This window comes from Oncorhynchus mykiss, chromosome 25 (genome assembly GCF_057628025.1).
Source record: "Oncorhynchus mykiss isolate SJ-2025 chromosome 25, ASM5762802v1, whole genome shotgun sequence".
Lineage (NCBI taxonomy): Eukaryota > Metazoa > Chordata > Actinopteri > Salmoniformes > Salmonidae > Oncorhynchus > Oncorhynchus mykiss.
In genome coordinates, this window is record NC_143046.1 from 89,192,501 (window position 1) to 89,218,294 (window position 25,794).

At 47.3% G+C, this 25,794-nt stretch overlaps 1 protein-coding gene across 2 annotated transcripts in view; it reads left to right on the top strand.

Moving 5' to 3' along the window:
* Positions 1–25,543, top strand: part of zfyve26 (zinc finger, FYVE domain containing 26) — a 112,412-nt gene extending 86,869 nt beyond the window's left edge. For both annotated transcript variants that reach the window (XM_090221387.1, XM_090221389.1), the window contains exons 36-43: positions 4,819–5,040; positions 5,776–5,973; positions 6,804–7,021; positions 9,586–9,736; positions 10,320–10,379; positions 12,678–12,860; positions 24,035–24,085; positions 25,192–25,543. In XM_090221387.1, coding sequence (XP_090077513.1) covers positions 4,819–5,040; positions 5,776–5,973; positions 6,804–7,021; positions 9,586–9,736; positions 10,320–10,379; positions 12,678–12,860; positions 24,035–24,085; positions 25,192–25,416 — 1,308 coding nt within the window. In that variant the 3' untranslated portion in view covers positions 25,417–25,543. The remainder of the gene's footprint in view (positions 1–4,818; positions 5,041–5,775; positions 5,974–6,803; positions 7,022–9,585; positions 9,737–10,319; positions 10,380–12,677; positions 12,861–24,034; positions 24,086–25,191) is intronic.
* The last annotated feature ends 251 nt before the right edge of the window (positions 25,544–25,794 follow it).

Below are 25,794 nucleotides of genomic sequence, written 5' to 3' on the forward strand. Positions count from 1 at the left end.
GCTGTGCCCTCGCTGTGCCCTCGCTGTGCCCTCGCAGTGCCCTCGCTGTGCCCTCGCTGTGCCCTCGCTGTGCCCTCGCAGTGCCCTCGCTGTGCCCTCGCTGTGCCCTCGCTGTGCCCTCGCTGTGCCCTCGCTGTGCCCTCACTGTGCCTTCGATGTGGCCTTGATGTGCCCTCGCTGTGCCCTCGCTGTGCCCTCGCTGTGCCCTCGATGTGCCTTCGATGTGGCCTTGATGTGCCCTCGCTGTGCCCTCGCAGTGCCCTCGCTGTGCCCTCGATGTGCCCTCGCTGTGCCCTCGATGTGCCCTCGCTGTGCCCTCGCTGTGCCCTCGATGTGCCCTCGCTGTGCCCTCGCTGTGCCCTCGCTGTGCCCTCGCTGTGCCCTCGATGTGCCCTCGCTGTGCCCTCGATGTGCCCTCGCTGTGCCCTCTGTGCCCTCACTGTGCCTTCGATGTGGCCTTGATGTGCCCTCGCTGTGCCCTCGCAGTGAGGTTTCCGTGTCTTATTTTCAACCAGTTATGTAACTGTTGGGCACACAGTGGTGTTTACTGTTATCACTGTGGAAAAAGTATTAACGTTCCCACAGTAGACCTAGTCTTAGGTCTTAACGTTCCCACATTAGACCTAGTCTTAACGTTCCCACATTAGACCTAGTCTTAACGTTCCCACATTAGACCTAGTCTTAACGTTCCCACAGTAGACCTAGTCTTAGGTCTTAACGTTTCGACATTAGACCTAGTCTTAACGTTCCCACATTAGACCTAGTCTTAGATCTTAACGTTCCCACATTAGACCTAGTCTTAACATTCCCACATTAGACCTAGTTTTAGATCTTAACGTTCCCACATTAGACCTAGTCTTAACGTTCCCACATTAGACCTAGTCTTAGGTCTTAACGTTCCCACAGTAGACCTAGTCTTAATGTTCCCACATTAGACCCAGTCTTAACGTTCCCACAGTAGACCTAGTCTTAGATCTTAACGTTCCTACATTAGACCTAGTCTTAACGTTCCCACATTAGACCTAGTCTTAACGTTCCCACATTAGACCAAGTCTTAACGTTCCCACATTAGACCTAGTCTTAACGTTCCCACAGTAGACCTAGTCTTAACGTTCCCACATTAGACCTAGTCTTAACATTCCCACATTAGACCTAGTCTTAACGTTCCCACATTAGACCTAGTCTTAACGTTCCCACATTAGACCTAGTCTTAACGTTCCCACAGTAGACCTAGTCTTAGGTCTTAACATTCCCACATAGACCTAGTCTTAACGTTCCCACATTAGACCTAAGCTTAACGTTCCCACAGTAGACCTAGTCTTAATGTTCCCACATTAGACCCAGTCTTAACGTTCCCACAGTAGACCTAGTCTTAGATCTTAACGTTCCTACATTAGACCTAGTCTTAACGTTCCCACATTAGACCTAGTCTTAACGTTCCCACATTAGACCAAGTCTTAACGTTCCCACATTAGACCTAGTCTTAACGTTCCCACAGTAGACCTAGTCTTAACGTTCCCACAGTAGAGCTAGTCTTAACGTTCCCACATTAGACCTAATCTTAACGTTCCCACATTAGACCTAATCTTAACGTTCCTACATTAGACCTAGTCTTAACGTTCCCACATTAGACCTAATCTTAACGTTCCCACATTAGACCTAGTCTTAGGTCTTAACGTTCCCACATTAGACCTAATCTCTAGTATAGACTATATTGATATAGACTGTATTGATATAGACTGTATTGATATAGACTGTATTGATATAGACTGTATTTATAGTGTAGACTGTATTGATATAGACTGTATTTATAGTATAGACTGTATTGATATAGACTGTATTGATATAGACTGTATTTATAGTATAGACTGTATTGATAGACTATATTGATATAGACTGTATTGATATAGACTGTATTGATATAGACTGTATTGATATAGACTGTATTTATAGTATAGACTGCATTTATAGTGTAGACTGTATTGATATAGACTGTATTTATAGTGTAGACTGTATTGATATAGACTGTATTTATAGTATAGACTATATTGATATAGACTGTATTGATATAGACTGTATTGATATAGACTGTATTGATATAGACTGTATTTATAGTATAGACTGTATTGATATAGACTGTATTTATAGTATAGACTATATTGATATAGACTGTATTGATATAGACTGTATTGATATAGACTGTATTTATAGTATAGACTGCATTTATAGTGTAGACTGTATTGATATAGACTGTATTTATAGTATAGACTGTATTGATATAGACTGTATTGATATAGACTGTATTGATATAGACTGTATTGATATAGACTGTATTGATATAGACTGTATTGATATAGACTGTATTTATAGTATAGACTGCATTTATAGTATAGACTGTATTGATATAGACTGTATTTATAGTATAGACTGTATTGATATAGACTGTATTGATATAGACTGTATTTATAGTGTAGACTGTATTGATATAGACTGTATTGATATAGACTGTATTGATATAGACTGTATTTATAGTATAGACTGTATTGATATAGACTGTATTTATAGTATAGACTGTATTGCAACACTGGTGATCTTGATGTTTTGTTACCTTGGTTCCCTGTACCCAGTACCTACCGGACTCAGTTGTACTGTGAACCACTCATGCCAAACGATGGTGTTGTTTACTGTTCTGATCTCACAACAAAGAGCTCCAGTCTTCACTGTTGCCAGTGGTTTAACGATGTGTCTTTGTCCCCAATAGAAACCTATTCCCTAGGTAGTGCACTATGGGCCCTGGTCAAACGTACTGCACTGTGTAGGGTACGATTTAGGACATGACCTGAGTGTTCTCTGCCAAAAGGTCGTCCTGCTCTGCTCAGCCGTCTGAAAAGGAGACCATTAAAGTGGTTATGTCCCAAATGGCGCCCTATTCCCTATATAGTACACTACTGTTGACCAGAGCCCTATTCCCTATATAGAACACTACTGTTGACCAGGACCCTATTCCCTATATAGAACACTACTGTTGACCAGAGCCCTATTCCCTATATAGAACACTACTGTTGACCAGACCCTATATAAAACACTACTGTTGACCAGGGCCCTATTCCCTATATAGAACACTACTGTTGACCAGGGCCCTATTCCCTATATAGAACACTACTGTTGACCAGGGCCCTATTCCCTATATAGAACACTACTGTTTACCAGGGCCCTATTCCCTATATAGAACACTACTGTTGACCAGGGCCCTATTCCCTATATAGAACACTACTGTTGACCAGGGCCCTATTCCCTATATAGAACACTACTGTTGACCAGAGGCACCCATTTATCCTGGGCCAAGATGATCCATCCACCTGACAGGTGATGGTGAAGCTGATTTAAACAGCACAATCATTACACAGGTGCACCTTGTGCTGGGGGACAATATAAGTTCACTCTAAAATATGCAGTTTTGTCACACAACACAATGCCACAGATGTCTCAAGTTTTGAGGAAGCGTGCAGTTGCCATGCTGACTGTAGGAATGTTCACCAGAGCTGTTGGCAGAAAATGTAATGTTAATTTCTCTACCACAAGCTGCTTCCAACGTTGTTTTAGAGAATTTGGCAGTACGTCCAACCGGCATCACAACCACAAGACCTTGTGTATGGCGTCGTGGGGACGAGTGGTTTGCTGATGTCAATGTTGTGAACAGAGTGCCCCATGGTGGCGGTGAGGTTATGGTATGGGCAGGCCTAAGCTACAGACAACGAACATATTTTGAATGCACAGAGATACCATGACGAGATCCTGAGGCCCATTATTGTGCCATTCATCCACCACCATCACTTAATGTTTCAGCATGATAATGCACGGCCCCATGTCGCAAAGATCTGTACACAATTCCTGGAAGCTGAAAATGTCCCAGTTCTTTCCTGGCCTGCATACTCACCAGACATGTCACCCATTGAGCATGTTTGGGATGCTCTGGATCGACGTGTATAACAGTGTGTTCCAGTTCCTGCCAATATCCAGCAACTTCACACAGCCATTGAAGAGGAGTGGGGACAACATTCCACAGGCCACAATCAACAGCCTGATCAACTCTATGAGAAGGAGATGTGTCCCACTGCATGAGGCTAATAGTGGTCACACCAGATACTGACTGGCTTTCTGATCCACACCCCAAGCTCTGAGACCGACATAGTATATCTGTAATCCCAGTCATGTGAAATCCATAGATTAGGGTCTCATGAATTTATTTTAATTGACTTGATTTCCTCATATGAATTGTAACTCGGTAAAATCTTTGAAATTGTTTTGTGTTGCGTTTATTTTTGTTGTTACATTTTCGTTCAGTATAGCAGGTGAGAGCGTTGGACTAGTAACCGAAAGGTTGCTATATCGAATCCCCGACATGGTACAAATCTGTCGTTCTGCCCCTGAACAAGGCAGTTAACCCACTGTTCCTAGGCCATCATTGTCAATAAGAATTTGTTCTTAACTGACTTGCCTAGTTAAATAGATAAACTAAAATAAATAGAAACCGGTTGATCTGGATATAAAGAGATATTATGTAACACTGCAGATCAACTAGGTTATGCAACCAACCGCCCTCGTTTTCTGTTATTGTACCATCATTCACAGTGTGTGTGTGTGTGTGTTTGTTTATTTGTGTCTCGCTCTCTATCTCTCACGCCGTCTCTGTCTCCCTCTCCGTCTCTGTCTCCCTCTACGTCTCTTTCTCCCTCTCTTTCGCTTTCTCTCTGTCTCCCTCTACGTCTCTTTCTCCCTCTCTTTCGCTTTCTCTCTGTCTCTCGCTCTGTGTATCAGTCTTTCAGCGAGGACATCCTGTGGTCTCTGAGGGAGCTTGAGGAAGCTCTTTGTGAGCCTGGAGGATCAGTGGACTGGCCAGAGGGGGTTCAGGGTCAGGGCAACAGCCTATATCAAGAGAGTTTGTACTACCTGTCCAGCTACGGGACTCACCTGGCCCTGGTCTCCTTCCTGATGAGACACGACAACATGAAGGACGCCCTGCAGCACCTACTCAGCAAGGTCAGGGGTCAGAGGTTAGGGGGTCAAGGTTTAGGGGTTAATAATCAGGGGTTAGAAGTAATGATTTGTCCCTGGTCAGCTTCCTCATGAGACATGACAACATGATGGACACCCGGCAACACCTGCTCAGCAAGGTCAGAGGTTAGGGGGTCAAGGTTTAGGGGTCATGAAGGGTTCAGGGGTTAATAATCAGGGTTTGGAAGTCATGATTTGGCCCTGGTCAGCTTCCTCATGAGACATGACAACATGATGGACGACCTGCAACACCTGCTCAGTAAGGTCAGAGATTAGTGGTCAAGGTTATTAATGGTCACGGAGATCTTATCTCATTACTGTGAACTTCAAGGTCAATGCTACTTTATTTGTTGTTGTTGTTGAGGATTTGTATTAAGGTGGAGCCAGGTTGTCATGGTAAATAAGAATTATTTAAGTGATCTGCCTGATTAAAATAAATAAGGAGTTATGGTCCTTCGAGCCGGATAGCATCGATTGTCCTGGAACTGTATACTCAAACAATTTATATATATTAGAAACCTATTAAACCTATTTATAGATATTAGAAACCTATTAGAACCATATTAAACCTATTTATAGATATTAGAAACCTATTAGAACCCTATTAAACCTATTTATAGATATTAGAAACCTATTAGAACCCTATTAAACCTAATTATAGATATTAGAAACCAAGGGGACATGAGTTCAACAGTTGTCCCTCCCTCCATGGCCCTCCAGGAATGTCCAGAGGAGGTGTTCCTGGAGGGCGTATTGCAGCCTAGTCTGGAGAGGGGTCGTCTGGGGATGCTGCAGGGGTTACTGGAGACCCTAGATCCAGGCCTGGAGGTCTGTAGCCGATACCTCCTCTCCTCCTGTCAACTGCTGCAGCGACGGGGACACTTCCACACACTATACCAGCTACAGCAGTTCATGATGGTTAGTCTGTACTCCTCCCACCACCCCTCCTCTACTCCTCCCACCACCCCTCCTCTACTCCTCCCACCACCCCTCCTCTACTCCTCCCACCACCCCTCCTCTACTCCTCCCACCACCCCTCCTCTACTCCTCCCACCACCCCTCCTCTACTCCTCCCACCACCCCTCCTCTACTCCTCCCACCACCCCTCCTCTACTCCTCCCACCACCCCTCCTCTACTCCTCCCACCACCCCTCCTCTACTCCACTCCTCCCACCACCCCTCCTCTACTCCTCCCACCACCCCTCCTCTCCTCTCCTCTACTCCTCCCACCACCCCTCCTCTACTCCTCCCACCACCCCTCCTCTCCTCCACTCCTCCCACCACCCCTCCTCTCCTCCACTCCTCCCACCACCCCCCTCTCCTCTTCTCCCTCCCACCACCCCCTCTCCTCTTCTCCCTCCCACCACCCCCTCTCCTCTCCTCCAATCCCCCACCACCCCCTCTCCTCTCCCACCACCCCCCCTCCTCCCTCCCACCACCCCCTCTCCTCTCCTCCACTCCCCCACCACCCCTCTCCTCCCCCACCACCCCTCTACTCCCCCACCACCCCCCTCTCCTCCCTCCCACCACCCCACCCCTCCTCTCCTCCACTCCTCCCACCACCCCTCCTCTCCTCTCCTCCCCCACCACCCCCTCTCCTCCCTCCCTACCACCCCCTCTCCTCTCCTCCAATCCCCCACCACCCCCCTCTCTAGAATAAAGAACTAAGTAGCAGTGGAGCCCCTCTATAAGATAATAAGATCTGAATCTGATTAGAAACAGAATAACCCTCTCCTCCCTCCTGTCAGGACCACGTACGAGCGGCCATGACGTGTATCCGGTTCTTCACCCACGGTGTCGTGTCCTACGTACAGCTGGGAGACCAGCGGAGATGGCTGGTTCGGGCCAAGGAGCACCTCAGAACCTACCTTCAGGAGCAACAGGGAACACGTACCAACAGCACTAACAGGAAGAAGAGCACCTCTAACTCCTTCAGAAAGAAGATGTCTTCTAGTGATGTGTCCAGGTGAGCCTAGAGGGGCCGGAGCCTAGAGGGGCCGGAGCCTAGAGGGGCCGGAGGCTAAGAGGGAGGCAGAGACTTAACTATTAAAACGTTTAGACGGCTGAAGCAAGCATACACATTTTCTTCAGGAAATGTACCTTTTTACCTCATGTATATATCCAGGTGGTGGTGACTTCCTCAGTTCCACAAAGACAAGATGCTGCAGCCATCTGTCCTTCCCGTGGCCATAACTGGAACCATTACATAGTGCAGCCATCTGTCCTTCCCGTGGCCATAACTGGAACCATTACATAGTGCAGCCATCTCTCCTTCCCGTGGCCATAACTGGAACCATTACATAGTGCAGCCATCTGTCCTTCCCGTGGCCATAACTGGAACCATTACATAGTGCAGCCATCTGTCCTTCCCGTGGCCATAACTGGAACCATTACATAGTGCAGCCATCTGTCCTTCCCGTGGCCATAACTGGAACCATTACATAGTGCAGCCATCTGTCCTTCCCGTGGCCATAACTGGAACCATTACATAGTGCAGCCATCTGTCCTTCCCGTGGCCATAACTGGAACCATTACATAGTGCAGCCATCTGTCCTTCCTGTGGCCATAACTGGAACCATTACATAGTGCAGCCATCTATCCTTCCCGTGGCCATAACTGGAACCATTACATAGTGCAGCCATCTGTCCTTCCCGTGGCCATAACTGGAACCATTACATAGTGCAGCCATCTGTCCTTCCCGTGGCCATAACTGGAACCATTACATAGTGCAGCCATCTGTCCTTCCCGTGGCCATAACTGGAACCATTACATAGTGCAGCCATCTGTCCTTCCCGTGGCCATAACTGGAACCATTACATAGTGCAGCCATCTGTCCTTCCCGTGGCCATAACTGGAACCATTACATAGTGCAGCCATCTGTCCTTCCCGTGGCCATAACTGGAACCATTGCATAGTGCAGCCATCTGTCCTTCCCGTGACCATAACTGGAACCATTACATAGTGCAGCCATCTGTCCTTCCCGTGACCATAACTGGAACCATTACATAGTGCAGCCATCTGTCCTTCCCGTGACCATAACTGGAACCATTACATAGTGCAGCCATCTGTCCTTCCCGTGGCCATAACTGGAACCATTACATAGTGCAGCCATCTGTCCTTCCCGTGGCCATAACTGGAACCATTACATAGTGCAGCCATCTGTCCTTCCCGTGGCCATAACTGGAACCATTACATAGTGCAGCCATCTGTCCTTCCCGTGGCCATAACTGGAACCATTACATAGTGCAGCCATCTGTCCTTCCCGTGGCCATAACTGGAACCATTACATAGTGCAGCCATCTGTCCTTCCCGTGGCCATAACTGGAACCATTACATAGTGCAGCCATCTGTCCTTCCCGTGGCCATAACTGGAACCATTACATAGTGCAGCCATCTGTCCTTCCCGTGGCCATAACTGGAACCATTACATAGTGCAGCCATCTGTCCTTCCCGTGGCCATAACTGGAACCATTACATAGTGCAGCCATCTGTCCTTCCCGTGGCCATAACTGGAACCATTACATAGTGCAGCCATCTGTCCTTCCCGTGGCCATAACTGGAACCATTACATAGTGCAGCCATCTGTCCTTCCCGTGACCATAACTGGAACCATTACATAGTGCAGCCATCTGTCCTTCCCGTGGCCATAACTGGAACCATTACATAGTGCAGCCATCTGTCCTTCCCGTGGCCATAACTGGAACCATTAAATAGTGCAGCCATCTGTCCTTCCCGTGGCCATAACTGGAACCATTACATAGTGCAGCCATCTGTCCTTCCCGTGGCCATAACTGGAACCATTACATAGTGCAGCCATCTGTCCTTCCCGTGGCCATAACTGGAACCATTACATAGTGCAGCCATCTGTCCTTCCCGTGGCCATAACTGGAACCATTACATAGTGCAGCCATCTGGGATTCCCGTGACCATAACTGGAACCATTAAATAGTGCAGCCATCTGTCCTTCCCGTGGCCATAACTGGAACCATTACATAGTGCAGCCATCTGTCCTTCCCGTGACCATAACTGGAACCATTACATAGTGCAGCCATCTGTCCTTCCCGTGGCCATAACTGGAACCATTACATAGTGCAGCCATCTGTCCTTCCCGTGGCCATAACTGGAACCATTACATAGTGCAGCCATCTGTCCTTCCCGTGGCCATAACTGGAACCATTACATAGTGCAGCCATCTGTCATTCCCGTGGCCATAACTGGAACCATTACATAGTGCAGCCATCTCTATTCTAACCTGTACCCCCTCACATTGACTCGGTACCCCTGTATATATATAGCCTTGTCATTGTTATTTTATTGTTTGTTTTTTATAATATTTTTTTTCTTTAGTTTATTTACTAAATATGTTCTTAACTCTATTTCTTGAACTGCCTTGTTGGTTAAGGGCTTGTAAAGTAAGCATGTGTGACCTGAACTGATTTAATTGCGTAGTGCAGCCATCTCTCCTGAGCAGTGAGGCTTTAGTGAGGCTGCGATCACGTGACATTTCCCCCTTTTGTTTTCCTGAACCAGACACATGAACACGATAGAGCTCCAGCTGGAGGTGACTCGGTTCCTGCATCACTGTGAAACTTCCAGCTCCGCCCTCACCCCCTCTGCCTCCTCCAGCACTCCTCCCACTCTGTTCGGCCCCAGCGCTATGAAGATCGATGTAGCCTGCAAGGTGAGCCTGCCCCCCGCAAAGCTTCTCAAAGATAGGGAATAGTGCACTAGACGGGAAGTTAGGGCACTAGATGGTGCGTTAGGGCACTAGGCGGGGCGTTAGGGCACTAGACGGGGAGTTAGGGCACTAGACGGGGGAGTTAGGGCACTAGACAGGGGAGTTAGGGCACTAGATGGAGAGTTAGGGCACTAGACGGGGGAGTTAGGGCACTAGGCGTGGCGTTAGGGCACTAGACGGGGCGTTAGGGCACTAGACGGGGCGTTAGGGCACTAGACGGGGCGTTAGGGCACTAGACGGGGCGTTAGGGCACTAGACGGAGAGTTAGGGCACTAGACGGAGAGTTAGGGCACTAGACGGGGGAGTTAGGGCACTAGGCGTGGCGTTAGGGCACTAGGCGGGACGTTAGGGCACTATGCGGGGCGTTAGTGCACTAGACAGGGAGTATAGCGTGTCACTTGGGCCATAAAACAGAATGGTAGTGTCTTAAGTACTTGTGCTATTAACAGATCGTATTGATGTCGTTAACCGATACTGAATAATATGGGGCGACATCTGACATTGTGTCATTGCATTTACATTGCAGGTGATGTTGGGAGGAAAGAACATCGAAGAGGGGTTTGGTATCGCATACCGAGTCATACAGGTAAGAGACAGTATTCACACTGATTTCCGGTATAGTGACCAGGAGGTAGGTCAGGTGGATACGTCTGGATTTTCCTTACTTTACTCAAATATTCCTCTTAAATAGAAAATACCTCGACTTTAAAGTCAAGAAATAACTGAAACGTTATGTTGGCAACTACCTGTTATGGCAAATACTAGATATAGAGACCGAAACACAGAGGACCAAGTAACTGACGACTCGACCAGAATGAGTTTAAACAAACAAGAGGACCAAGTAACTGTCGACTCGACTAGAATGAGTTTAGACAAACAAGAGGACCAAGTAACTGTCGACTCGACTAGAATGAGTTTAGACAAACAAGAGGACCAAGTAACTGACGACTCGACTAGAATGAGTTTAGACAAACAAGAGGACCAAGTAACTGACGACTCGACTAGAATGAGTTTAGACAAACAAGAGGACCAAGTAACTGACGAGTCTACTAGAATGAGTTTAGACAAACAAGAGGACCAAGTAACTGACGAGTCTACTAGAATGAGTTTAGACAAACAAGAGGACCAAGTAACTGACGACTCGACTAGAATGAGTTTAAAACAGTTCATTCCTGGTTCCAAAGTGGCATCATACATTCTGAACATGTTCACTACAATACATATGTACTGTCATTCGATCAATTACAATAAACATTTGGATTATTCAAATACCGATTTCTTTAAGTACTTACAAGCGACTGAAATCGAATTCAATTCGCTTCAACATAATCTGGATGAACCCGAAGGCACCTAGCATGGCGAGAGAAAAACCCGCTGCACCAAAGTTGGTTGCCAAGTTACCGTTAACGGTGGATTGAAACTCTACCTGATAGGTCAGAACCTAAATAATAAGGGAAAGAAACAGGAAACAGAAACTAAAGGAAGAAACTGAGGAGAAACATTGGTCAGCAGATAAATGAAAATCTTCGTACCTGCTGCTCCTACAACCTAAAACATAAACACAGGACTTACTCCCATCCTGACAGAAGGCATGTTAATGTACCCAGAAATGTCTCGTCTGTGTTGGAGATGCACAATAAACCTTATTACATAACACTGTGGTCATGTGACAAGCTGACGCCATGTTGGGAGAATGTCTGTGCTGTCACATCGTGGTCTAGGAAGTTATATCCGTCCATCTCCGTGACGATGTCTGTTGGGAGAAATGTAAATATTGGTTTGCGTTGTTCTGTGAAGGGAGTAGGTCATCGTGTTGTACGAGATCTTCAGTTTCTTGGCAATTTCTCGCATGGAAAAGCCTTCATTTACTCAGAACAAGAATAGACTGACGAGTTTCAGAAAAAAAGGTATTTGTTTCTGGCCCTTTTGAGCCTGTAATCGAACCCACAAATACTGATGCTCCAGAGATACTCAACTAGTTTAAAGAAGGCCAGTTTTATTTATTCTTAAATCAGCACAACAGTTTTCAGCCGTGCTAACACAATTGCAAAAGTTTTTATTTAATTTATTTATAATAAAATTTTACCCCCTTTTTCACCCCAATTTCGTAGTATCCAATTATTAGTAGCTACTATCTTGTCTCATCGCTACAACTCCCGTACGGGCTCGGGAGAGACGAAGGTCGAAAGTCATGCGTCCTCCGATACACAACCCAACCAAGCCGCACTGCTTCTTAATACAGTGCCATCCAACCCGGAAGCCAGCCACACCAATGTGTCGGAGGCTACACCGTGCACCTGGCAACCTTGGTTAGCGCGCACTGCGCCCGGCCCGCCACAGGAGTCGCTGGTGCGCGATGAGACAAGGACATCCCTACCGGCCAACCGCTCCCTAACCCGGACGACGCCGGGCCAATTGTGCGTCGCCCCACGGACCTCGCAGTCACGGCCGGCTGCGACAGAGCCTGGGCGCGAACCCAGTCTCTGGTGGCACAGCTAGCGCTGCGATGCAGTGCCCTAGACCACGCAAAAGGGTTTTCTAATGATCAATTAGCCTTTTAAAATGATAAACTTGGATTAGCTAACACAACGTGCCATTGGAACACAGGAGTGATGGCTGCTGATAATGGGCCTCTCTACACCTATGTAGATATTCCATAAAAAAATCTGCCATTTCCAGCTACAATAGTCATTTACAACATTAACAATGTCTACACTGTATTTCTGATCAATTTGATGTTATTTTAATGGACCAAGAAACGTGCTTTTCTTTCAAAAACAAGGACATTTCTAAGTGACCCCAAAACTTTTGCACGGTTGTGTACATGATTTATTTGTTAATAAAACATGAAACACAGTTTTTTTCCTCTTCCTCTTCCTCTTAGGACTTCCAGCTGGAAGCCTTGACGGTATACGTGCGTGCGGGCCAGAGGCTTGTGCGCCAGCGTCAGTACCGGGCCGTGCGCCAGCTGCTGAAGTGCGTGGGCGAGTCGGGCACCGCCACCAAGAACGACTGTGATGTCATCATACTCAGCTGCGTCTCCATCGCAGATAAGGGCCCCACAGACGTGAGTTACAGAGATAAGGGGCCCCACAGACGTGAGTTACAGAGATAAGGGGCCCCACAGACGTGAGTTACTGAGATAAGGGGCTCCACAGACGTGAGTTAGAGAGATAAGGGGCCCCACAGACGTGAGTTACACAGATTAGGGGCCCCACAGACGTGAGTTACAGATAAGGGGCCCCACAGACGTGAGTTACACAGATAAGGGGCCCCACAGACGTGAGTTACAGATAAGGGGCCCCACAGACGTGAGTTACACAGATAAGGGGCCCCACAGACGTGAGTAACAGATAAGGGGCCCCACAGACGTGAGTAACAGATAAGGGGCCCCACAGACGTGAGTTACACAGATAAGGGGCCCCACAGACGTGAGTTACTGAGATAAGGGGCCCCACAGACGTGAGTAACAGATAAGGGGCCCCACAGACGTGAGTTACACAGATAAGGGGCCCCACAGACGTGAGTTACACAGATAAGGGCCCCACAGACGTGAGTTACAGAGATAAGGGGCCCCACAGACGTGAGTTACACAGATAAGGGGCCCCACAGACGTGAGTTACTGAGATAAGGGGCCCCACAGACGTGAGTAACAGATAAAGGGCCCCACAGACGTGAGTTACACAGATAAGGGGCCCCACAGACGTGAGTTACACAGATAAGGGGCCCCACAGACGTGAGTTACAGAGATAAGGGGCCCCACAGACGTGAGTTACAGATAAGGGGCCCCACAGACGTGAGTTACAGAGATCAGGGGCCCCACAGACGTGAGTTACACAGATAAAGGGCCCCACAGATGTGAGTTACAGATAAGGGGCCCCACAGACGTGAGTTACACAGATAAGGGGCCCCACAGACGTGAGTTACAGAGACAAGGGGCCCCACAGACGTGAGTTACAGAGATAAGGGGCCCCACAGACGTGAGTTACACAGATAAGGGGCCCCACAGACGTGAGTTACAGAGATAAGGGGCCCCACAGACGTGAGTTACAGAGATAAGGGGCCCCACAGATGTGAGTTACAGAGATAAGGGGCCCCCCACAGATGTGAGTTACAGATAAGGGGCCCCACAGACGTGAGTTACACAGATAAGGGGCCCCACAGACGTGAGTTACACAGATAAGGGCCCCACAGACGTGAGTTACAGAGATAAGGGGCCCCACAGACGTGAGTTACACAGATAAGGGGCCCCACAGACGTGAGTAACAGATAAAGGGCCCCACAGACGTGAGTTACACAGATAAGGGGCCCCACAGACGTGAGTTACACAGATAAGGGGCCCCACAGACGTGAGTTACAGAGATAAGGGGCCCCACAGATGTGAGTTACAGATAAGGGGCCCCACAGACGTGAGTTACAGAGATAAGGGGCCCAACAGACGTGAGTTACAGAGATAAGGGGCCCCACAGACGTGAGTTACAGAGACAAGGGGCCCCACAGACGTGAGTTACAGAGATAAGGGGCCCCACAGACGTGAGTTACACAGATAAGGGGCCCCACAGACGTGAGTTACACAGATAAGGGGCCCCACAGACGTGAGTTACAGAGATAAGGGGCCCCACAGACGTGAGTTACAGAGATAAGGGGCCCCACAGATGTGAGTTACAGAGATAAGGGGCCCCCCACAGATGTGAGTTACAGATAAGGGGCCCCACAGACGTGAGTAACAGATAAGGGGCCCCACAATCTCTTTCAAATCAATCAGTTAACCATTTACCAGTGGTGGGGGAAAATTGTCATACTTGAGTAAAAGTAAAGATACTTTAATATAAAGGCACTCAAGTAAAAGTCACCCAGTAACATACTACTTGAGTAAAAGTCACCCAGTAACATACTACTTGAGTAAAAGTCACCCAGTAACATACTACTTGAGTAAAAGTCACCCAGTAAAATACTACTTGAGTAAACGTCACCCAGTAACATAATACTTGAGTAAACGTCACCCAGTAACATACTATTTGAGTAAAAGTCACCCAGTAACATACTACTTTAGTAAAAGTCACCCAGTAACATACTACTTGAGTAAAAGTCACCCAGTAAAATACTACTTGAGTAAAAGTCACCCAGTAACATACTACTTGAGTAAAAGTCACCCAGTAACATAGTACTTGAGTAAAAGTCACCCAGTAACATACTACTTGAGTAAAAGTCACCCAGTAAAATACTACTTGAGTAAACGTCACCCAGTAACATAATAGCCAGGGGCACACTCCCAACACTCAGACATCATTTACAGATAGCCAGGGGAACACTCCAATACTCAGACATCATTAACAGATAGCCAGGGGAACACTCCAACACTCAGACATCATTAACAGATAGCCAGGGGCCCACTCCAACACTCAGACATCATTAACAGATAGCCAGGGGCCCACTCCAACACTCAGACATTATTTACAGATAGCCAGGGGCCCACTCCAACACTCAGACATTATTTACAGATAGCCAGGGGAACACTCCAACACTCAGACATAATTTACAGATAGCCAGGGGAACACTCCAACACTCAGACATTATTTACAGATAGCCAGGGGAACACTCCAACACTCAGACATCCTTTACAGATAGCCAGGGGAACACTCCAACACAGACATCCTTTACAGATAGCCAGGGGAACACTCCAACACTCAGACATCCTTTACAGATAGCCAGGGGAACACTCCAACACTCAGACATAATTTACAGATAGCCAGGGGCACACTCCCAACACTCAGACATAATTTACAGATAGCCAGGGGCACACTCCAACACTCAGACATAATTTACAGATAGCCAGGGGCACACTCCCAACACTCAGACATAATTCAACACTCAGACATACTTGAGTAAAAGTCACCCAGTAACATACTATTTGAGTAAAAGTCACCCAGTAACATACTACTTTAGTAAAAGTCACCCAGTAACATACTACTTGAGTAAAAGTCACCCAGTAAAATACTACTTGAGTAAAAGTCACCCAGTAACATACTACTTGAGTAAAAGTCACCCAGTAACATAGTACTTGAGTAAAAGTCACCCAGTAACATACTACTTGAGTAAAAGTCACCCAGTAAAATACTACTTGAGTAAACGTCACCCAGTAACATAATAGCCAGGGGCACACTCCCAACACTCAGACATCATTTACAGATAGCCAGGGGAACACTCCAATACTCAGACATCATTAACAGATAGCCAGGGGAACACTCCAACACTCAGACATCATTAACAGATAGCCAGGGGCCCACTCCAACACTCAGACATCATTAACAGATAGCCAGGGGCCCACTCCAACACTCAGACATTATTTACAGATAGCCAGGGGCCCACTCCAACACTCAGACATTATTTACAGATAGCCAGGGGAACACTCCAACACTCAGACATAATTTACAGATAGCCAGGGGAACACTCCAACACTCAGACATTATTTACAGATAGCCAGGGGAACACTCCAACACTCAGACATCCTTTACAGATAGCCAGGGGAACACTCCAACACAGACATCCTTTACAGATAGCCAGGGGAACACTCCAACACAGACATCCTTTACAGATAGCCAGGGGAACACTCCAACACTCAGACATCCTTTACAGATAGCCAGGGGAACACTCCAACACTCAGACATAATTTACAGATAGCCAGGGGCACACTCCCAACACTCAGACATAATTTACAGATAGCCAGGGGCACACTCCAACACTCAGACATAATTTACAGATAGCCAGGGGCACACTCCCAACACTCAGACATAATTCAACACTCAGACATACTTGAGTAAAAGTCACCCAGTAACATACTATTTGAGTAAAAGTCACCCAGTAACATACTACTTTAGTAAAAGTCACCCAGTAACATACTACTTGAGTAAAAGTCACCCAGTAAAATACTACTTGAGTAAAAGTCACCCAGTAACATACTACTTGAGTAAAAGTCACCCAGTAACATAGTACTTGAGTAAAAGTCACCCAGTAACATACTACTTGAGTAAAAGTCACCCAGTAAAATACTACTTGAGTAAACGTCACCCAGTAACATAATAGCCAGGGGCACACTCCCAACACTCAGACATCATTTACAGATAGCCAGGGGAACACTCCAATACTCAGACATCATTAACAGATAGCCAGGGGAACACTCCAACACTCAGACATCATTAACAGATAGCCAGGGGCCCACTCCAACACTCAGACATCATTAACAGATAGCCAGGGGCCCACTCCAACACTCAGACATTATTTACAGATAGCCAGGGGCCCACTCCAACACTCAGACATTATTTACAGATAGCCAGGGGAACACTCCAACACTCAGACATAATTTACAGATAGCCAGGGGAACACTCCAACACTCAGACATTATTTACAGATAGCCAGGGGAACACTCCAACACTCAGACATCCTTTACAGATAGCCAGGGGAACACTCCAACACAGACATCCTTTACAGATAGCCAGGGGAACACTCCAACACTCAGACATCCTTTACAGATAGCCAGGGGAACACTCCAACACTCAGACATAATTTACAGATAGCCAGGGGCACACTCCCAACACTCAGACATAATTTACAGATAGCCAGGGGCACACTCCAACACTCAGACATAATTTACAGATAGCCAGGGGCACACTCCCAACACTCAGACATAATTTACAGATAGCCAGGGGCACACTCCAACACTCAGACATAATTTACAGATAGCCAGGGGCACACTCCAACTGTCAGACATAATTTACAGATAGCCAGGGGCACACTCCCAACACTCAGACATAATTTACAGATAGCCAGGGGCACACTCCCAACACTCAGACATCATTTACAGATAGCCAGGGGCACACTCCAACTGTCAGACATAATTTACAGATAGCCAGGGGCACACTCCCAACACTCAGACATAATTTACAGATAGCCAGGGGCACACTCCAACACTCAGACATAATTTACAGATAGCCAGGGGCACACTCCAACTGTCAGACATAATTTACAGATAGCCAGGGGCACACTCCCAACACTCAGACATCATTTACAGATAGCCAGGGGCACACTCCAACTGTCAGACATAATTTACAGATAGCCAGGGGCACACTCCCAACACTCAGACATAATTTATAGATAGCCAGGGGCACACTCCCAACACTCATACATTATTTACAGATAGCCAGGGGAACACTCCAACACTCAGACATAATTTACAGATAGCCAGGGGAACACTCCAACACTCAGACATCCTTTACAGATAGCCAGGGGAACACTCCAACACTCAGACATCCTTTACAGATAGCCAGGGGAACACTCCAACACTCAGACATCCTTTACAGATAGCCAGGGGAACACTCCAACACTCAGACATCATTTACAGATAGCCAGGGGCACACTCCCAACACTGAGACATAATTTACAGATAGCCAGGGGCACACTCCAACACTCAGACATCATTTACAGATAGCCAGGGGCACACTCCCAACACTCAGACATAATTTACAGATAGCCAGGGGCACACTCCAACACTCAGACATAATTTACAGATAGCCAGGGGCACACTCCAACTGTCAGACATAATTTACAGATCAATCAAAATCAATCAAATTTATTTTATATAGCCCTTCGTACATCAGCTGATATCTCAAAGTGCTGTACAGAAACCCAGCCTAAAACCCCAAACAGCAAGCAATGCAGGTGAAGAAGCACGGTGGCTAGGAAAAACTCCCTAGAAAGGCCAAAACCTAGGAAGAAACCTAGAGAGGAACCAGGCTATGTGGGGTGGCCAGTCCTCTTCTGGCTGTGCCGGGTGGAGATTATAACAAAACATGGTCAAGATGTTCAAATGTTCATAAATGACCAGCATGGTCGAATAATAATAAGGCAGAATAGTTGAAACTGGAGCAGCAGCACAGTCAGGTGGACTGGGGACAGCAAGGAGTCATCATGTCAGGTATTCCTGGGGCATGGTCCTAGGGCTCAGGTCCTCCGAGAGAGAGAAAGAAAGAGAGAATTAGAGAGAGCATATGTGGGATGGCCAGTCCTCTTCTGGCTGTGCCGGGTGGAGATTATAACAGAACATGGCCAAGATGTTCAAATGTTCATAAATGATCAGCATGGTCGAATAATAATAAGGCAGAACAGTTGAAACTGGAGCAGCAGCACAGCCAGGTGGACTGGGGACAGCAAGGAGTCATCATGTCAGGTAGTCCTGGGGCATGGTCCTAGGGCTCAGGTCCTCCGAGAGAGAGAAAGAGAGAAGGAGAGAATTAGAGAACGCACACTTAGATTCACACAGGACACCGAATAGGACAGGAGAAGTACTCCAGATATAACAAACTGACCCCAGCCCCCCGACACATAAACTACTGCAGCATAAATACTGGAGGCTGAGACAGGAGGGGTCAGGAGACACTGTGGCCCACTCCGAGGACACCCCCGGACAGGGCCAAACAGGAAGGATATAACCCCACCCACTTTGCCAAAGCACAGCCCCCACACCACTAGAGGGATATCTTCAACCACCAACTTACCATCCTGAGACAAGGCTGAGTATAGCCCACAAAGACCTCCGCCACGGCACAACTTAAGGGGGGGGGGGGGGGGGGCGCCAACCCAGACAGGATGACCACATCAGTGACTCAACCCACTCAGGTGACGCACCTCCTCCAGGGACGGCATGAGAGAGCCCCAGTAAAGCCAGTGACTCAGCCCCTGTAATAGGGTTAGAGGCAGAGAATCCCAGTGGAAATAGCCAGGGGCTCACTCCCATAGCTCAGACATAATTTACAGATAGCCAGGGGCACACTCCCAACACTCAGACATCATTTACAGATAGCCAGGGGCACACTCCAACTGTCAGACATAATTTACAGATAGTCAGGGGCACACTCCCAACACTCAGACATAATTTACAGATAGCCAGGGGCACACTCCAACACTCAGACATAATTTACAGATAGCCAGGGGCACACTCCAACTGTCAGACATAATTTACAGATAGCCAGGGGCACACTCCCAACACTCAGACATAATTTACAGATAGCCAGGGGCACACTCCCAACACTCAGACATCATTTACAGATAGCCAGGGGCACACTCCAACTGTCAGACATAATTTACAGATAGCCAGGGGCACACTCCCAACACTCAGACATAATTTACAGATAGCCAGGGGCACACTCCAACTGTCAGACATAATTTACAGATAGCCAGGGGCACACTCCCAACACTCAGACATCATTTACAGATAGCCAGGGGCACACTCCAACTGTCAGACATAATTTACAGATAGCCAGGGGCCCACTCCAACACTCAGACATAATTTACAGATAGCCAGGGGAACACTCCAACACTCAGACATTATTTACAGATAGCCAGGGGAACACTCCAACACTCAGACATCCTTTACAGATAGCCAGGGGAACACTCCAACACTCAGACATCCTTTACAGATAGCCAGGGGAACACTCCAACACTCAGACATCCTTTACAGATAGCCAGGGGAACACTCCAACACTCAGACATAATTTACAGATAGCCAGGGGCACACTCCCAACACTCAGACATAATTTACAGATAGCCAGGGGCACACTCCAACACTCAGACATAATTTACAGATAGCCAGGGGCACACTCCCAACACTCAGACATAATTTACAGATAGCCAGGGGCACACTCCAACACTCAGACATAATTTACAGATAGCCAGGGGCACACTCCAACTGTCAAACATAATTTACAGATAGCCAGGGGCACACTCCCAACACTCAGACATAATTTACAGATAGCCAGGGGCACACTCCCAACACTCAGACATAATTTACAGATAGCCAGGGGCACACTCCAACTGTCAGATATAATTTACAGATAGCCAGGGGCACACTCCCAACACTCAGACATAATTTACAGATAGCCAGGGGCACACTCCAACACTCAGACATAATTTACAGATAGCCAGGGGCACACTCCAACTGTCAGACATAATTTACAGATAGCCAGGGGCACACTCCCAACACTCAGACATCATTTACAGATAGCCAGGGGCACACTCCAACTGTCAGACATAATTTACAGATAGCCAGGGGCACACTCCCAACACTCAGACATAATTTATAGATAGCCAGGGGCACACTCCCAACACTCATACATTATTTACAGATAGCCAGGGGAACACTCCAACACTCAGACATAATTTACAGATAGCCAGGGGAACACTCCAACACTCAGACATCCTTTACAGATAGCCAGGGGAACACTCCAACACTCAGACATCCTTTACAGATAGCCAGGGGAACACTCCAACACTCAGACATCCTTTACAGATAGCCAGGGGAACACTCCAACACTCAGACATCATTTACAGATAGCCAGGGGCACACTCCCAACACTGAGACATAATTTACAGATAGCCAGGGGCACACTCCAACACTCAGACATCATTTACAGATAGCCAGGGGCACACTCCCAACACTCAGACATAATTTACAGATAGCCAGGGGCTCACTCCCAACACTCAGACATAATTTACAGATAGCCAGGGGCACACTCCCAACACTCAGACATCATTTACAGATAGCCAGGGGCACACTCCAACTGTCAGACATAATTTACAGATAGTCAGGGGCACACTCCCAACACTCAGACATAATTTACAGATAGCCAGGGGCACACTCCAACACTCAGACATAATTTACAGATAGCCAGGGGCACACTCCAACTGTCAGACATAATTTACAGATAGCCAGGGGCACACTCCCAACACTCAGACATAATTTACAGATAGCCAGGGGCACACTCCCAACACTCAGACATCATTTACAGATAGCCAGGGGCACACTCCAACTGTCAGACATAATTTACAGATAGCCAGGGGCACACTCCCAACACTCAGACATAATTTATAGATAGCCAGGGGCACACTCCCAACACTCAGACATAATTTACAGATAGCCAGGGGCACACTCCAACTGTCAGACATAATTTACAGATAGCCAGGGGCACACTCCCAACACTCAGACATCATTTACAGATAGCCAGGGGCACACTCCAACTGTCAGACATAATTTACAGATAGCCAGGGGCCCACTCCAACACTCAGACATAATTTACAAATGAAGTATTTGTGTTTAGTGAGTCCTCCAGATCAGAGGCAGTAGGGATGACCAGGGATGTTCTCTGTTTAGTGAGTCCTCCAGATCAGAGGCAGTAGGGATGACCAGGGATGTTCTCTGTTTAGTGAGTCCTCCAGATCAGAGGCAGTAGGGAGGACCAGGGATGTTCTCTGTTTAGTGAGTCCTCTAGATCAGAGGCAGTAGAGATGACCAGGGATGTTCTCTGTTTAGTGAGTCCTCCAGATCAGAGGCAGTAGGGATGACCAGGGATGTTCTCTGTTTAGTGAGTCCTCCAGATCAGAGGCAGTAGGGATGACCAGGGATGTTCTCTGTTTAGGGAGTCCTCCAGATCAGAGGCAGTAGGGAAGACCAGGGATGTTCTCTGTTTAGTGAGTCCTCCAGATCAGAGGCAGTAGGGAAGACCAGGGATGTTCTCTGGTAAGTGAGTCCACCAGATCAGAGGCAGTAGGAATGACCAGGGATGTTCTCTGTTTAGTGAGTCCTCCAGATCAGAGGCAGTAGGGATGACCATTGATGTTCTCTGTTTAGTGAGTCCTCCAGATCAGAGGCAGTAGGGATGACCAGGGATGTTCTCTGTTTAGTGAGTCCTCCAGATCAGAGGCAGTAGGGATGACCAGGGATGTTCTCTGTTTAGTGAGTCCACCAGATCAGAGGCAGTAGGGAGGACCAGGGATGTTCTCTGTTTAGTGAGTCCTCCAGATCAGAGGCAGTAGGGATGACCAGGGATGTTCTCTGTTTAGTGAGTCCTCCAGATCAGAGGCAGTAGGGATGACCAGGGATGTTCTCTGTTCAGTGAGTCCTCCAGATCAGAGGCAGTAGGGATGACCAGGGATGTTCTCTGTTTAGTGAGTCCTCCAGATCAGAGGCAGTAGGGATGACCAGGGATGTTCTCTGTTTAGTGAGTCCACCAGATCAGAGGCAGTAGGGATGACCAGGGATGTTCTCTGTTTAGTGAGTCCTCCAGATCAGAGGCAGTAGGGATGACCAGGGATGTTCTCTGTTTAGTGAGTCCTCCAGATCAGAGGCAGTAGGGACGACCAGGGATGTTCTCTGTTTAGTGAGTCCACCAGATCAGAGGCAGTAGGGATGACCAGGGATGTTCTCTGTTTAGTGAGTCCTCCAGATCAGAGGCAGTAGGGATGACCAGGGATGTTCTCTGTTTAGTGAGTCCACCAGATCAGAGGCAGTAGGGATGACCAGGGATGTTCTCTGTTTAGTGAGTCCTCCAGATCAGAGGCAGTAGGGATGACCAGGGATGTTCACTGTTTAGTGAGTCCTCCAGATCAGAGGCAGTAGGGATGACCAGGGATGTTCTCTGTTTAGTGAGTCCTCCAGATCAGAGGCAGTAGGGAGGACCAGGGATGTTCTCTGTTTAGTGAGTCCTCCAGATCAGAGGCAGTAGGGAGGACCAGGGATGTTCTCTTGATAAGTGTGTGAATTAGACCATTTTCTTGTCCTGCTAAACATTTCAAAATGTAACGAGTGCTTTTGGGTGACAGGGGAAAATGTATGGAGTAAAAAGTGCATAGTTTTTTTAGGAATATAGTGAAAGTAAAAGTTGTCAATCATATAAATAGTAAAGTTCAGAAACCCCCAAAAATGACTTCAGTAGTACTTTAAAGTACTTTAAAAGTATTTGTACTTCAGTACTTTACACCACAACCATTTACAGCCTTTCAGTAGGTCCTTTAGTAGTCTACAACAATTTGTGAAATGTTGATTGACGTCCCTTATATTGTAACCCTTATATTGTAAGACATAAAGGCTTATAAAGCGTTATAGCTGCCAGTAAGATGTATTTTTTTTAACCTTTATTTAACTCGGCAAGTCAGTTAAGAACAAATTCTTATTTTCAATGACGGCCCTAGGAACAGTGGGTTAAACTGCCTGTTCAGGGGGCAGAACGACAGATTTGTACCTTGTCAGCTCGGGGATTTGAACTCGCAACCTTTTGGTTACTAGTCCAACGCTCTAACCACTAGGCTACCCTGCCACCCCATGTTAGCCAATAGTGTACCAATCACAGACTTCCTCGTACTGTTACTGTCTGAGATGGGGTGTTAATAAAGTTTTGTTTTGTCTTGATGAAGGCCAAGGAGTTGGAGTGTCTCATTCTGGAGACAAAGAGCACAGAGAACAAGGTAGGTAACCACCTCTCCTCCCTCTCTCTCTTTCCTGTCCTCTTCCTCATCTCCCTTTCTGCTGTACTCCTCCTCTTCATTCTCTCATCTCTTCCCCTCCTCATCTCCTGTCCTCTTCACTCTCTCCTCTCTTCCCCTGCTCATCTCCTCTTCCCCTCCTCATCATATCCTTTCTCCTGTCCTCCTCTTCCTCACCATCTCATCTCTTTTCTTCACCATCTCCTGTCTAGTCTTCCTTCTCCATGTCTCCTCACTCTCTCTCTCTCTACAACCCTCCTCATCTCCTGTCCTCCTCATCACCATCTCCTGTCTAGTCTTCCTTCTCCATGTCTCCTCACTCTCTCTCTCTCTACAACCCTCCTCATCTCCTGTCTAGTCTTCCTTCTCCATGTCTCCTCTCTCTCTCTCTCTACAACCCTCCTCATCTCCTGTCTAGTCTTCCTTCTCCATGTCCCCTCACTCTCTCTCTCTCTCTCTCTACAACCCTCCTCATCTCCTGTCCTCCTCATCACCATCTCCTGTCTAGTCTTCCTTCTCCATGTCTCCTCACTCTCTCTCTCTACAACCCTCCTCATCTCCTGTCTAGTCTTCCTTCTCCATGTCTCCTCTCTCTCTCTCTCTACAACCCTCCTCATCTCCTGTCTAGTCTTCCTTCTCCATGTCCCCTCACTCTCTCCCTCTCTCTCTACAACCCTCCTCATCTCCTGTCCTCCTCATCACCATCTCCTGTCTAGTCTTCCTTCTCCATGTCTCCTCACTCTCTCTCTCTCTCTCTACAACCCTCCTCATCTCCTGTCCTCCTCATCACCATCTCCTGTCTAGTCTTCCTTCTCCATGTCTCCTCACTCTCTCTCTCTCTCTCTCTCTACAACCCTCTCTGTAGATTAACACCTGACTGTAATCTGTCTCTGTCTCTGTAGATTAACACCTGACTGTAATCTGTCTCTGTAGATTAACACCTGACTGTAATCTGTCTCTGTAGATTAACACCTGACTGTAATCTGTCTCTGTAGATTAACACCTGACTGTAATCTGTCTCTGTAGATTAACACCTGACTGTAATCTGTCTCTGTAGATTAACACCTGACTGTAATCTGTCTCTGTAGATTAAGGCCTACCTGCAGGTGAGTAAACTGCGAGCGGCCTATCTCCTAGCTGTAAAGCTGGATACAACCAGGGCCGGGCCGCTGGTTCAGGAAGTCCTCCAGACAGCGGAGGGCGTCGGAGACTCTGTCATGCAGGACATCTGTTGCCAGTGGCTGTCTGAGCACAAGGACAGGGACAGAAAGACGCCGCCTCCGACAAAACAAGGCCGACCCAACGCCAAGTAAACCCACGAGGGAGAGGGGATCATGGGCCGTGTTCGTTACGCACCAAACGGACTGAACCAGGAATGGACTACCAGGACTCGTCTAATCAGAAATGCTCGTTTTGGTTCTCTGTTGCAAAAAAAACAAACTATAACAACATTTTCTATTTGTTGTGTGCCCCTAATGAACACGACCCGGGCGTAACCGTTGTTCTGGAGACACCTAGTTCAGGCTACAAGATGGGGAACCAGACATCATCAGGGAATAACAGATCGCACTTCAACTAGAAACGCCACGAGTGGAACAAGAAGACACCTTGCCTGGACTCTGTGACTGACTTCCTCTTCCTCACTGAAAGTAGTGAAACACCGTTGTGCCGACTGTCTCATCTGGAGGGTT